This window comes from Somniosus microcephalus, chromosome 27 (genome assembly GCF_052327205.1).
Source record: "Somniosus microcephalus isolate GS21.2 chromosome 27, FLI_Smic_1.0, whole genome shotgun sequence".
Lineage (NCBI taxonomy): Eukaryota > Metazoa > Chordata > Chondrichthyes > Squaliformes > Somniosidae > Somniosus > Somniosus microcephalus.
The window spans coordinates 14,466,159-14,482,124 of NC_141013.1; the positions used below are offsets into that span (position 1 = coordinate 14,466,159).

At 46.8% G+C, this 15,966-nt stretch overlaps 1 protein-coding gene across 4 annotated transcripts in view; it reads right to left on the minus strand.

The window, feature by feature from the left end:
* fanci (FA complementation group I) overlaps positions 1 to 15,966 on the minus strand; it is a 96,284-nt gene that overhangs the window by 21,348 nt on the left and 58,970 nt on the right. Inside the window, exons 26-31 of one of the 4 annotated variants that reach the window (XM_085968558.1) lie at positions 14,257 to 14,336; positions 14,001 to 14,066; positions 7,808 to 7,859; positions 7,107 to 7,234; positions 1,382 to 1,450; positions 405 to 501 (exon numbers count right to left, since the gene is read on the minus strand). In XM_085968558.1, the coding sequence (XP_085824684.1) occupies positions 405 to 501; positions 1,382 to 1,450; positions 7,107 to 7,234; positions 7,808 to 7,859; positions 14,001 to 14,066; positions 14,257 to 14,336 (492 nt within the window). Of the gene's footprint in view, positions 1 to 404; positions 502 to 1,381; positions 1,451 to 7,106; positions 7,235 to 7,807; positions 7,860 to 13,949; positions 14,067 to 14,256; positions 14,337 to 15,966 lie in introns of all 4 variants that reach the window. The other 3 variants (XM_085968557.1, XM_085968556.1, XM_085968559.1) reach the window with 3 other exon arrangements.

Here is a 15,966-nt window from a genome sequence, read left to right on the forward strand (position 1 = left end):
TATCAGCACAAGTCAATGCCTTCTGGAGCGGAGACGAGGAGAGAAAACAGGTAGGGAGGTTGAAGTAAACGTTTTCTCTCAGGTATGCACGCTTCATTTTCTGGTCACACCTCTCAGAAGCCTGAACAGTTAGCCCTCTAAACACATAATCAAAACAAGAAGTTAGTGCAATGAGACTATTGTAGTCACTCTCCCAAGTATTGCAAATACTTCACCTTCAGTGTTAATCTGAGGTCAGTTATACCAGCTCCTTCACTGATGAACTAAAAGGGACTAAACTAAAACACTGTATTATATGACTAGTCAATTATGGGCTTAGACAATCTTGTACACTGCTCCAGTGACTCCCTGTTGCATTGCGAAGCCACTCACTGGTCACCTGCAACTATCTATTCTTCCTTTACCTGTCAGCTCTTTGTCAGAGCTCAGCTGACCCTTCAGCTTGGTGATGAGCCAGTCGACTTCTTCCAGGACCTTCTCCGCTTGGGACAAAACCAGCTGCTACAAAAGAAAAAGAGATTCGTGCAGCAACTACTGATTTCGGTAACTAAATATTCTTTGTACAGTGGTTAATTCAAACGAGCATAAAACTCATTTAAAAAAGGTGTAAAACAAAATGCGATGCTTTTGTAGCAATGTCGTTTTTTGTTTGTTGACCAGATGGATTTTATTAAATGTCAAACATGAGGGAAATACTGATGCTGGGCTGTCTCATCTCTAACAGGCAAGTTCCCCTCCTAGCCAGATACCATCCTGACTTGGACATATATTGCCATTCTTTCATCATCACGGAGTCAGAATCCTGGAGTTCCCCACGGAACACTACTGTGGGAGTACCATCGCAAAGACTGCAGCAATTCAAGGCGACCCACCACCACCTTCTCAGGATAACTAAGGATGGGCAATAAATGCGGCCACACCAGCGTCACCCACATCCCAAGAACAACTTTTTTTTTTTTTTTTTTTATAAAGGCAGCTTAAAGTACCACTGGCAAAGCCAAGGGATGAGCAGACTTCTCGAATGCAAGAGGTGAGTGACCTAGGCAGACTAGGGAGAAATCAAGATCCTCGCAAGGCTGCAGCAAAAATGCCAGTACTGCATACTAACTCTCCAGCACAAGAGGCCAATCGTCACTCCCTGCCCTATGGAATTCTCTAAGCCACTCCCAATTTGCTATCTCTCCCTGGCTTCAAAAGCCTCTTAGAAACAGATCTGTTTGATCACGGTTTTAGTCTCCCTCCCAAGTTTCTTCATTCCCTCACCCCCTTGTAATGCACTAAAGAGACGTTAGTTTATGAAAAGAGCGCTATGTAATTGCAAGTAGTTATTGTATCAAAAAAATGCAGCCATTTTTCTGAGGGCCTGGTACAATGTGCTTACCACCACAGTTGGAGCTGCAGTTTTCGAGTTCACCATGGCAAAATGGGATTGGTCCTCTATTTCAATGTCCTTTAGAACACAAGAAAACAACATGGTTATTGCACAGTAAACAGCAAAGCACAACCACCCAGTATAAGACAGGAACCAGTTGAGCATGAATAATGCAGAATACTGTATACAGATAGATAGGTATTCTGGTTGCTTTGTGTACCAACATCATAAATAATTGCAGGAAGATTTCCTCTGTTTTATATTTCTAGTGAAATTGTAAAACACGTTCATAAAATACATTTACCAATTCATTAGAAATTCCATCCAGAGAAAAATCATTCCCATGGATTTATCTTTGGGGGACGGTGACAGAACCTTTCCTCAGGAGATGAAATTAGTGGGTAGAGTCCATGACACAACTGATTGTACTGGTCTGTGAAAGAAGCGAGCCAAATGGGCAAATGGCCTTTCCTTATTTCATACTTTTTATTTTTTTAAAGTCTCCAAGACTAAATGATTCAGATCATAGACTGCATCATGAGATCCGAGAGAGAAATGTGGTACTGAGCGGAGGGAATGGAATCCCTCATTTTTACCTCCTCAATTTTTGATGTCCAGGAACAAACACACTAAAGTCAAAAAATGCTTGTAATGGAAATGTGAAAGGCTATTGGTATAAGTATACACATAGCTGGTTAAATAGTCCATGAAGCAGCTGGTCTCTATTCCTGTTCAATCCATTACAAAAAGCAGATAAGCAGCTTTGAAATCAACAGCAGATCTATGATAAACTGGTCTAAACGGAAAGCTCCACTGCGCCTCAGCTCGGGGACCATCAGCTTCCACCACATTGCCGCAGCCCTCCCACCACATCCAAACTAGAAAAATAGACAATAGCGGAGAATACTCAATTGGCTTTGATAATATTACACAACAAAACCAAGGCAATGATAAAAGTGAACAAGTGCACGCAGCTCACACCTAACAAACCAGGCATCGCTTTATAACCTGCACAACAATCACTGCACTCCAAAAAGTAATTACAGTAATTGTGCAAAGTGCTTTGCAATATTTCAATGACAAACAACGAGTTACATAAATGCAAGTGTTTGGTTCTTTCTTCAATGGATTACTTCAGTATTAAAATGCTATGTATCTAGGACAAGAAAAGGCTGTTAGGCTTCCATGCGCTCACCCTATTTGATGCTAGATTCATCCCCATGTACCAACACTTCTTCCTCCATCTCTTGGGCGAGGCAAAAGAAAAAAAAAGTAACCAGGTCAAGAATGCCCCGTCAAAAATTCCTCTCTAACCTCTCAAAGGTGATAGGGCAAGCTCCAGGGTGCTGCAAACCCATTCGTTATTTCACAGAATAATTCATCTTGTCTTCCCTCTGCCATGTCATTTTTAAAAAACGTGTCTAATGCCTTCTTGAAGGACTGCAATGAGCCAGTCCTTGCTACCAGCTCTGGAATCCTGTCCCACAGGTCATTCACCCTCTGAGAAAAGTAAAACTAAAGCACATCTAACCTCACTTCCAACAGGTTTCCCCTAGTTCTACCTGGCATTCAATATCTAGCTGTGTGGTGGGCTTCTGCACGTGTCTGACATCTAGCTGACCAAAAAACAACCGCAGTAAAAATAACTTGCTAATAAGTTAACAGATATAGAAAAAGTATAGAAATAAAATGAGACAGAAATCTGATGATCTTATGTCCAGTTATATCCCTTATGTCCAGTGACAACAGTTGGAAAATCTATTGTCTAAAGCACCGTCAGTGTGCCAATGTTAAAAAAAAATTCTTGGTGAAAAGTAGTTTCCCCACAGTTTCTGTAGTTATTTGTAAACCAAGTACATTCTTGTCCTAACATGGACACAGTTTACAATCAGCTGGCACAATCAAACTTTAATAAAAGGGACGTCAAAGTATTTGGTGCAGTTTTATCATTCGAAAATTATAGAGTTGGTTCTGAGCTTCTGAGAGAGGCTGAGTTTTGTTCAGTATGCTAAACCTGTATTCCTTAATTTCAGTCCTAAAACTCTTTCCCTAAATGCTTCATGCAAAAATATGACATTTCCTTTGGTATGTCAATCACATCATCATTGCCAGATCTATAGGATGCAGTTATATTCAAATGAGGCTAATTCCCAGTTCACAATGCAAGTTACTGTGTTCAACAGTTTTAACATTTCCATCCATATATACAATAAATGTTTTCTGAAATATAAAATATGCATTCTAAAGTATGTACTAGAATGCACAATGGCATTGTGCTCGGTTACACATAGTCATCTTTACAACACACCAGATTTATTCAGACAATTGTATATTTTCAGGTAGGCAACTACTTCTGCAAATTTAAGTTTTTACAAACCTCCTTGAAAAAAATCTTGATTCACGCACTGTATAATAATCTACCAACAACCCAGCTAAAGCACTGAATTATCTTCAGACCAATTTTGTGTGTGAATAGTTCTGTGTGGGCACAAATTACTGGTAAGGCATGCAATGACCGTTCTTTTCTTTCACCAACGAATATAAATACACCAGAAACTCTATTTGACTGCATTTTTACTGCCCAAGTCCCAATTTAAAAACTATAAATATCTCTCAACCAACATTCTATCAAAGAAGCCAACCATTATTTTTTGTCCCAACCCCTCTGAAGTGGTTTGTTTAGCTTGGGCGGTGGGATAGTAGCATCCGTGTATCGGCTTACACAGTTACATTGGTAATCATAGCCCCAAAATGTGGGCCAAAGATTCTGCTGCAACGACAAGTCAGCTGGTCCTAGCAACGTTAATGAAGGAAGTCGACACATGGATGCCACTCTCCCACCATCAAAACTGAATAAGCACCAATGAAAATACACTGGGCTGAAAATTCAGTAGGGTTAGCGCCCCATTTGAGGCGCTAGAGGGCCTAGCGCCGGAGTTATGGCCGGTTTGTAAATTCAGTGGGGCCCTGCCATCGGCGTTAGACCGGTTGCGCTGCGCCGGCACCGATGACGTCATCGGTGTGCGCAGCGTCCCGGTTGCCGTGGTGACGGGCCCCAACGCCGAAATTGAGTTGCGGCCGCCTCGCCCGTGGCAGCCGCAACTAACGATGTTTCAGCAGAGTCCTACGCGAGTTAGCGCCGGCGCATTAAGGTCGCGCGGCGGCCGGCCGCTTTCCCGCCGGCCGCCTGCCTGCACCTCCCTCCCCGGACTCCTCCACCCCCCCCCGCGGAACAGATGCGTCTGGCCTGCGAGCCCGGCACTTCTCCGAGGTGCCGGGCTCATTTTTTTCAAGATTTCAACGGCCAGCGGGCGGGTGCAGGCAGCTCCTCCTTAACTGAAGGAGGAGGCCTGCACTTCCCCAGCCTGCCGCACCGCATCGGGTGCCGCAGCGCCGGAATTGCGCCGCAATGCGGCAGTCAGCGCCCATTTTGAGGCGCTGACACCCTCCTGTAGCGCCGGCAGCCGTTTGGGCGCGGCGCTACTGAATTTTTGGCGCGCGCAGGGGGACTTAGCGCCGGCGCTAAATTTCCGGCGCTAAAGCCCTGGCGCGGCGCCAACTGAATTTCTAGGCCACTAAGTTCACAGCCTCCCTTTACTGTGATCTTTTGATTGAACCCCAGTTATTCCATTGCCAACTCCCCGATCAGAACAATTAAAGAGTCAGGTACTGCTGCTTCAATAAAAATACTACTGCATCTGAACTAAATTCAAACTGAACTGTGTGCTGCACAGCCATGATATAGCACAAGTGGAAGATAAAAGATTAATTTTTTGACACTGGAAGGATTCCTACAGAAATTCAGATTTGAACCTCAATAGAAATCTTGCCAATTTCTGAAAAGATTTATTTCTTATGCTCCACTTGCACACCAGAATTAGCTGTAGGACGAGCTGCATCAGCCAATACACTATAGGAGGATCAGTTAGTATTGAACTCGCCAACTAATGCTACAACGGCTTATCCATTGGCTCACAAATAAGACGAAGTGAGTAAACAAGGATGCGGTCTTTAAATAAGCTCACTTACAACACCTTAGAACAGTGCCACACTCGCTCCAATTACACCCAAATACTGTACAAACACACTTGGTATTCAATTAAAGATTGCTGGAATGTGGACAAGTCCCTCCAAATCTATCACCTCTCTAAGTCGACCACTTGCCCAGTCTTATAGGTGACTGATTTAGTGAGACTCATGTAACAGACATCAGTAGCCCAGTACTTCTGTACATAGAGTAGTGTGTGGCGGGGACAGGTTGGTAGAGGACCTTTGTCTTACAGATGTTGAGTGTAAGGCCCATGCTCTCGTACGCTTTTGGTGAAGGTGTTAACGATAATTTGGAGTTCGACCTCCAAGTGTGTGCAGACGCAAGCGTCGTGCCCCCGCCACACAGTACTGCCCCCCGATTATCAAAATCCATGACAAGGTCTTGGACAACGTGGACCACTTTCCATACCTCGGGAGCCTATTGTCAACAAGGACAGACGTCGACGATGAAGTCCAACACCGCCTTCAGTGAGCCAGTGCAGCCTTCGGTCACCTGAGGAAGAGAGTGTTTGAAGACCAGAACCTCAAACCCAGCACTAAGCTCATGGTCTACAGAGCAGTAGTGATACCCGCCCTGCTGTATACCTCAGAGACATGGACCATGTACAGCAGGCACTGGAGAGGTATCACCAACGCTGCCTCCGCAAGATCCTGCAAATCCATTGGCAGGATAGGCACACCAACGTCAGTGTTCTCGCTCAGGCCAACATCCCCAGCATCGAAGCTTTGACCACACTCGATCAGCTCCAATGGACGGGTCACATCGTCCGCATGCCCGATACGAGACTCCCAAAACAAGCACTCTACTCGGAGCTCCGACACGGCAAGAGAGCCCCAGGTGAGCAGAGGAAACGCTTCAAGACACCCTCAAAGCCTCCTTGAAAAAGTGCAACATCCCCACCGACACCTGGGAATCCCTGGCCCAAGACCGTACAAAGTGGAGGAGAAGCATCCAGGAAGGCGCCGAATACCTCGAGTCTCTTCGCCGGGAACAAGCGGAAGCCAAGCGCAAACAGCGGAAGGAGCACACGTCAACCCAAGCACCCCACCCACCCGCCCCTTCAACCACCGTCTGCCCCACCTGTGACAGAAACTGTAGGTCCCGCATTGGACTCATCAGTCACCTGAGAACTCATTTTTAATGTGGAAGCAAGTCATCTTCAGTTCCGAGGGACTGCCTAAGAAAGGGATAAGAGAAAGACATAGAGCACTGACTCATAACTAAACTCCAGGTATATAATTAGGAGCTGTGGGCTAAGATTGATATCCGTGGCTAAACTGATAAAATGGGATGTGAATCGTGGTCTGTGCTAGTCCATCTGTATCTTCTGAATCATCATGTAATTTGGTTAATTATTTGCCAAATTTGTGGTATAAATTGCCAACAGTTAGACATCAGTATTAATTTTTACTGTAAACTAAATTACTGCATGCATTGCAAAATGTTTTTGGTGACGACAGTGTGAAAGCTTTCTTTCTGGTTTCCTGCTGTCTGTTCTTAACTGTAAAGTCCATGGAATAAGAAGGTTTCGCTGAGATGGCACCATGCGTGGTATGAAGTCAGCTCCCATAGTATATCAGGTCCAAGGCAGTACAGGTTGTGCTTATTGCACTGGGTGAAAAACAGCCCAACTGGGCCAAGTGATCTAGTTATGTTCCATACTTCCTTGCACAGGGTTCTTACCTGATCAATATCCCCCAGGCGACTGTGGACATCTTGGGACAGCTCTTGTAGCAAGCTCACTGGACTCTTACGCAGCACATGCAGACTGAACATCATACTCATCAACCCTTTACAGAACGGCACATCCTCTGTGGAGCCAACAACACATTTATACAGTATATTATACCAGTGTCTGCTTAAAGAGGTGCTGATCCTCTGAGGAACATTTAAAGGTAGTTTGTGTGCAAACCCATTCCAGATCACTGCAGCATGAAGTTATATCAATAGATCTAATATCTTGTTTCACTTGAGGTTCATTTTAAGATTAAAATTCAGCGGTTTCTTTTTGACACTACCACAGATAATGTGCTTAAAGTCCAACATGCATCTGCCTCCGAACAGAACCCAGAGATTATAGCTCTGCCAGTAAGTTAGGAACCAGAAATATTCAGAACTTATGAATAAATTCCATTTGCCCTTCACTATCAACTTTAGAAAAACCTTTATAAATCTAATTTTAAAGATCCATATTTAATAGACAATATACTTTACTTAGGGCAATTTTTTGAGAGTCCACTTTGGTGCCTGATGCAGCGTCTGACTTGCAACATTACCCTGTCTTTTCTCTTTCACATGCTGATGGACCTGCTGTTCATTTCCAGCATTTTCCATTTTATCTCTAAATATTATGAATCTCAGGTCTGTGCTTGAAGTAGTCTTACCCAAGTTATTTTCCTTGCAAATCTTTAATGTCCATGTTAACATTTGGGCAAACTATCAAGAAAACACAATAAATTAATGGTAGATCACATCATGCACAGTCAGCTGATAATCAGCGCTAATCTTTTCACCTCACACATTAAGACAGGAAATAAATGTTTTGGATTACGAGTAAATTTGCACGCATTTTGTTAAAATAAAAACACTATCTATTTTTCCTTTTCAGCTGAAATATAATAAAACCAACTGCCTGCCAAAGAAAACTGGCATTGCCATAGTAACATATTTATTGTAGAGAAAGGGACATAATCAGCGTTGCTATTCTAAGAATACCTCAATCGTGACTACTTTTGTGAAATTGTTCACTGTGTCATTGGGGTGACTATGTTTCTTAAGTACCTGTCTCATTTTCCAAGTTATTTTCTTCTCTGAATATTATCTGATGAAAAAAATAGCAGCAAGCAGAAGAGTTTTTTTTGTTGCTTTAAACATTTATGCAACATCACTGCAATATTCCACACAGAAGAGCAAAACAGTTTGGGGGACAAGTTTCACCACATCTACAGTCAGTAACTGGTTAACAGATGACAGACTTTGCCAAAGTGACAACCAGCCCACTGGCCCTGGGGCAACGGTATGTTACTGGCAACTGGTGAGCATGCAGGGCACGTGAAGACATCTGCCAAATGGACAAGCAGTTTTTCTTTCCCCTCATTTTCATCTGCTTGAAATTCCTCTCTCCCTAACTGATGTACCTCCATTAACAAAGCATTGGGCCTTCTACTTGCAGGGAGAATCAGGGAGCTCAATTGGAACTCAGGGCTGTCCCAGCCTTATGAAACTAGTTTTTCACTACAGGTAATAGAAACATAAGTACCTAATATAGATGCTGCTACACCCAATTACTTTGGCAAGTTACCAAGCTTGACTCAAGCCCACCAATAGTAAATGGTTTCTTACAGAAGAGAGCATCAGAAACAGCTTTTATATAATGTATTACTACTTAACCAAGAGCAAAAATTGCACACAACTTATTTGAGGCAACATGACTCGAGATTGCCAATCTCCCACACTCATGTAATACATACACAATTACAAAAACTCTGATTCTCTTTTTATATATTTATATTGTTTGCAACTTCTGGAAAAAGACACATAAAATGTACTTTTTCTGACTAGGTGATGCTGTGAACATTCATCTCTGGCACCAGGGTTCAAATCCAACCCAGAATGATGAGATGAAAAACTCCTCTATCTGCTAAGTGGTTTAAGTGAAATATGCTTGGAACAATCTCAGTACAGTTCCTCGTGGGCATGGGCCCACAGCACAAACTGTCCTTAATTGCAAACTGCCCCCTGATGCGCTATCAATTCTAATAAAAGGCTGGGCAGAGTTCAGAACGACAGGCTTTTATTAACTACTGAATTGCACTTCAGACAGATCAGGACTATGCCTCTAGTGGACGACCGAATGCCAGGAGCTGCCATGCGGCCGCTCTTATACTCGGTAGCCCAGGGGCGGAGTCAGCTGAGGCATAGTCAGGCACAACAGTGAAACAAGAGTGAACGACAACAACAACAACAACAGTGAACACAGTGAACTACAGTGGTTTACCACATTCACCCCTCGTTTAAAATTAAGTCCGGCGGGGTGAAGTGTATCAAAAGTTCGAGTAGGCGAGTCTGTCGGGCGGCCTCGTTTGCCGTCGAGATCTTCGTGGCGACGGTTGCGATGGTACAGCTTCCCACGACGCGTCTTGAGCGGGGTCCAGCACCGGCGTATCGTCCCCTTTGGTGTTGGGTGGGCGAGTGGACTCCGGCTGGTCCTGGGGGCGCGGCATGCCGTCTACTGGGGTGGAATGGACAGGGGTGAGAATTGGGTCTACTGAATTTTGGGCCGTGTCGGAGGGGGTCGTGGTGGGGGGCAATGGTGGCGGGTCAGTGGACCCCGAGGGTGCCAGATCTCTAATGGAGACTGTATCCTCCCGCCCGTCCGGGTATGCCACGTAGGCGTACTGGGGGTTGGCATGGAGGAGGTGAACCTTCTCTACCAGGGGAGCCGTTTTGTGGGACCTTACATGCTTCCTCAGCAGGACGGGCCCTGGGGACGTCAGCCAGTGTGGTAGTGAGTTACCGGATGTGGACCTCCGGGGAAAAACAAACATTCGCTCATGGGGGGTTGCGTTGGTGGCTGTACACAGCAGTGACCGGATGGAGTGGAGCGCATCGGGTAGGACATCCTGCCAACGGGAGGTCGGAAGGCCCCTGGATTTTAAGGCTAGGAGGGCCGCCTTCCAGACCGTCGCGTTCTCTCTTTCAACCTGTCCGTTCCCCCGGGGGTTGTAGCTGGTGGTCCGGCTTGAGGCAATACCTCTCATGAGCAGGTACTGACGGAGTTCGTCGCTCATGAAGGACGAGCCCCGGTCGCTATGAATATAGCTGGGAAAACCGAACAGAGCAAAGAGGTTGTGCAGGCATTTAATGACCGTAGCGGTGGTCATGTCCGGGCAGGGGATGGCAAAAGGGAAACGGGAGTACTCATCAACTATTTTGAGGAAGTACACATTGCGGTCAGAGGAGGGGAGGGGCCCTTTAAAGTCGATACTCAGGCGCTCAAAAGGGCGGGTGGCCTTGATCAGGTTTGCTCTGTCAGGCCTATAGAAGCGCGGCTTGCACTCTGCACAGACTGGGCAGCTCCTGGTCATGGTCCTGACCTCCTCGATGGAGTAAGGCAGGTTGCGGCCCTTAATGAAATGGAAGAACCTGGTGACCCCCGGGTGGCAGAGGTCGTTGTGGAGGCCCCGTAGTCTATCGATCTGCGCGGTGGCGCATGTGCCTCGCGATAGAGCGTCTGAGGGTTCGTTGAGTTTCCCTGGCCAGTACAAGATGTCGCAATTGTAGGTGGAAAGTTCGATTCTCCACCTCAAAATCTTGTCATTTTTGATTTTACCCCTCTGCTTGTTGTTGAACATGAAAGCAACTGAACGCTGGTCAGTAAGCAGGGTAAATCGTTTTACAGCCAGGTAGTGCCGCCAGTGGCGCACCGCCTCCACAATGGCCTGGGCCTCTTTTTCCACAGAGGAGTGTCTGAGTTCGGAGCCCTGGAGGGTTCGTGAAAAGAAGGCCATGGGTCTTCCCGCCTGGTTAAGGGTAGCGGCCAGGGCAAAGTCGGATGCATCGCTCTCCACCTGGAAGGGGATGGACTCGTCTACCGAGTGCATGGTGGCCTTGGCAATGTCATCTTTTATACGGTGAAAGGCTAAGCGGGCCTCCGCCGTCAGGGGGAAGGAAGTGGACTTGATAAGTGGACGGGCTTTGTCCGCATAATGAGGGACCCACTGGGCGTAATAGGAAAAGAAGCCCAGGCACCTTTTGAGGGCCTTGAGACAGTGGGGCAGGGGAAGTTCCATCAACGGGCACATCCGGTCAGGGTCAGGACTGATGACTCCGTGTTTCACCACGCAACCAAGGATAGCGAGGCAGGCTGTGCGGAATATGCACTTTTCCTTGTTGTACGTGAGGTTTAGGAGTTGGGCCGTGCGGAGGAACTTATCAAGATTGGCGTCATGGTCCTGCAGGTCATGGCCGCAGATGGTCACGTTGTCCAGGTAGGGAAACGTGGCCTGTAACGCATTCTCGTCGACCATCCGGTCCATCTCCCTCTGGAAGACGGAGACACCGTTGGTGACGCCAAAAGGAACCCTGAGGAAGTGAAAAAGGCGGCCGTTTGCCTCGAAAGCTGTGTACTGGCGGTCCTCAGGGCGGATAGGGATTTGGTGGTATGCTGCCTTGAGGTCAATGGTCGAGAAAACGCGGTATTGCGCTATCTTATTAACCATGTCGGCTATGCGGGGGAGGGGGTATGCGTCCAACTGGGTGTACTTGTTGATAGTCTGGCTGTAGTCGATGACTAGGCGCTGCTTGTTGCCAGTCTTAACGACTACCACCTGGGCTCGCCAGGGGCTGGTACTATCCTCAATAATCCCCTCTTTCAGGAGCCGCGTCACCTCAGATCTTATGAAGGATCTGTCCCCGGTGCTGTATCGCCTGCTCTTTGTGGCGATAGGCTTGCAGTCGCGGGTGAGGTTGGCGAACAGGGGGGGGGGGGGGTGTGATTTTGAGGGTGGAGAGACTACAGGTGGGGCGCGGCGGGCAATTTAAAAACTGCTGGTTGCAGACAGTGAGCGGGGGGAAGAGGTCCACCGTATGTCAAGGTGACACTCTTAAAGTGACAATGAAAGTCCAACCCCAGTAGAACGGCAGCGCAGAGATGTGGCAGAACGAATAGCTTTACATTTTTATATACGGAGCCCTTCACCGAGAGGGTCACTACGCAGTAGCCGCCGACGTCTGCTGAGTGGGATTTCGAGGCCATGGAGATCCGATGGCGCGTTGGCCGGACCGAGAGGGAATAGCGCCATACTGTATCAGGGTGTATGAAGCTCTCCGTGCTCCCGGAATCAAAAAGGCAAGTTGTGGCGCGGCCATTTACCTGGATGTCCATCGTGGGCCTGGCTAGCTGGTGGGGTCTGGATTGATCCAGCGTGATGGAGGCCGCTGTGGAGTCGGTAGCGTCGCTGTAGAACCCCGGTGAGGCGGCGGTGGGTGAGTCGGGGGCCCGTTGGCAGAATGGCGGACAAGATGGCGGCGTCGGAGAGGAAGGACAAAATGGCGGCGCCCATGACGATCCCGATCCCCACGAGGCTGGAGGGAGGCAAGATGGCCGCTCCCACGAATCGCACGCGGCGCTGCTGGAGGTAGGGGTCTTCTGACTTCTGCAGACGCCAGCGTAGTGTCCCTTCTTACCGCAGGCAGAGCAGACCGCGTTTTTCGCCGGGCAGCGCGCCCTGGGGTGTTTGGTTTGGCCACAGAAATAACATTTCTGGCTCGGGCGGGACATCGCTGCAGAAGTTGAGGCCAGGGCCCGTGACGGCGCCGCGTCCCAAGGTGGCGGCGGCTGCGGCATCCATGAGGCGGCCGCGCGGTCCGGGGAGTAGGCCTCCATGTTCCGGTGGGCTACGTCCAATGAGAGGGTGAGTGAAATCGCCTTCTTCAGGTCGAGCTTGCTACTTTCCAGCAGTCGCTGCCGTGTGTGAGTGGACCTGAGGCCCGCCACGAGGGCGTCCCGGATGAGCTCCTCCGTATGTTCCGTGGCTGTTACTTGCTTGCATTCGCAGGCTCGGCCGAGTTCCTTCAGCGCCCGTATGTATGCTTCTGTGGGTTCCCCGGGCTGTTGTTTGCGAGACCCCATGAGATGTCTTGCGTAAACATAGTTGACCGGGCGTGCGTATTGCTCCTTCAAGATGTCGATAGCCCCCTGGTAGCTCGTAGCGTCCCGGATAAGGGCAAAGGCTCGGTGGTTTACTTTAGAGTTCAGCACCCTGAGCTTGTCGGCATCGGCGGCGACGGTCTCGCCGGATGCAGTCAGAAAGGACTCAAAACAGTGCAGCCAGTGCGAGAACTTAGCAGTCGAGTCCGGTTCTTGCGGGTTGAGTTCCAGGCACTTGATCTTAAGAATCTGCAGCATCGTTTTTTTTTTTTTTTTCAGTAGTTAATAAAATTGATGCGCTATCAATTCTAATAAAAGGCTGGGCAGAGTTCAGAACGACAGGCTTTTATTAACTACTGAATTGCACTTCAGACAGATCAGGACTGTGCCTCTAGTGGACGACCGAATGCCAGGAGCTGCCATGCGGCCGCTCTTATACTCGGTAGCCCAGGGGCGGAGTCAGCTGAGGCATAGTCAGGCACAACAGTGAAACAAGAGTGAACGACAACAACAACAACAACAGTGAACACAGTGAACTACAGTGGTTTACCACACCCCCTAACTGGGCAAACTTACTCAGAGAGCCTGCTGTGGGAGATGGAAAAACATTACACGTTTGCAGGAGCGAGCACCCTACTGGGGTAGGGGGTAGAGTAGATACAGAATATTGCTTCCTCTAGCTGTGCTATATCTGACCTAGGAGTGCTTGTTGCAGCCACTGGACAGTTGCAATGAGAACCTGTTCCAATCCCTAGCAGTAACAGTCCTCCCGTTGATGATCACAAAAGAGAGAAGAAATTGTGCTTTTTGTAGGACTCTTAAACATTATACTGGTGAAAAATTAGAAAGAGCTGTCAGAGTTAACGTTTACATACTTGTTCAGACACGGGTTCTAATAGCCGAGAGAGTGTTGACAGTATGCTCACTAAAAGCTGTGCTTCCTTGCTGTTAAAATCCTCTTCATCCCCACTCAGTTGTGTCACAAGGGATCTCTGACAGCAAATGGATCAGAACAAATATATTTTAATGTGAACAGTGAATGGAAAATAGAGGGATATCACATGCTTATAATTAGAAACATAAATAAGATGCATTTATTATAGATTGTTGCAGGTGCACAATAATGCTATAGAAAGATGCTCAGTTCTGATTTTAAAGCAGCATCAAGCACAAGAAACTTACCTGGAACTGTCTGATGTGGAAAGCTGCTTTCTCTGTAATATTGATGTTCTCCTGTTCTCCTTCCCCATCACTCACCACATCTAAAAATAAAATACATAAAATGTTTTTTCTCCATTTGCTCCTCTCCTGAATGGTTAGTGTTCCACAGGCACCGCTGGTACCTCTCATTAACTAGTCTTCAAGGAACCCAATGGGAGCATCAAGTACTCCCAGATCAGGTACAGCATTGGTTAGATGCAGAGTAACACTCCCTCGACAATGCTTCCTCAAAAATTCCCAAGTCAAGTACAGGACAGGTTGGATACAGAATAAAGCTACCCCATTTCTGTTCCATCAAGTTCTTCCACGTCAGATAGAGCATGGGTTGAATGCCTTTATTGGCCTTTATTGCAAGGGGGTTGGAGTATGAAAGCAGGGTATTGGTGAGACCACACCTTTTGAGTACTGTGTACAGTTTTGGTCTCCTTATTTAAGGAAGGATATACTTGCATTGGAGGCAGTTCAGAGACGATTCACTAGGTTAATTCCAGAGATGAGGGGGTTGACTTATGAAGAAAGGTTGTGCAGGTTGGGCCTATACTCATTGGAATTTAGAAGAATGAGAGGTGATCTTATTGAAACATATAAGATACTGAGGGGGCTCGACAAGGTAGATGCAGAGAGGATGTTTCCCCTCGTGGGGAAATCTAGAACTCGGGGGCATAGTTTCAGAATAAAGGGTCGCCCTTTTAGAACTGAGATGAGGAGGAACTTCTCTCAGAGGGTTGTAAATCTGTGGAATTCTCTGCCCCAGAGAGTCGTGGAGGCTGGGTCATTAAATACATTTAAGGTGGAGATAGACATAGACAGATTTCTGCAAGATAAGGGAGTGAAGGGTTATGGGGAGCGGGCAGGGAAGTGGCTTTGAGCCCAAGATCAGCCATGATCTTATTGAATGGCGGAGCAGGCTCGAGGGGCCAAGTGGCCTATTCCTATTCCTTATGTTCTTATGCAGAGTAAAGCTCACTCTACATTGTCCCAATAAGAGAAGAGCATGATACTTAATTCTTGATCATTAGGGGGAAACTCAATTAAATCTTGGATCCAGTTGCAGTATGAACAAGGTGTTGGGAGCTAGATGCCATCTTTTCTTCTTCCACCTTGTTAGGTTCCTGCCCACATCACACACCGTTTCTCATGGTCCGACCCTTAATTTACACAAAACAAGCTCTAAACTCCAAATGGTTTCCCCTGACAGAGGAAAGGATAATCCAAGAAACTGTCACTGTCCACATGTTCTAGATGCTAGTTCAAAAGAAGTTTCTCTTTCACATCCTTGGTCAGTTAAGGAATTGGGAAGGGTGGGGGCAGAAGGAAGGAGGAAAAGAAGAAAAGGAACAAAGCAAAACCATCACAACTACTCCACTGCTCTTAAATATTAAAAACTATAAAGCTTTATATGCATGAAGGACAGCTCATATGGGAATGTCAAATACAATGGCAAACAATCAACAGCAAGAAAATAGAAATCTAAACAAATGCTTTTGAACAATTTCAGATATGATCAAACTTGCTGATGCAGGTCAGTTTTAAAGTGACTCGAATATACAAGTTACTATAAAACTGCAGAGTTGCACACTTGTCACCCTGAGCCAGTCACTTATACATGGATTTCTAGGCTGCAAATCACATATTCTCAACAATGGTTACCGAGTTCAGAGTAGTGTGGCA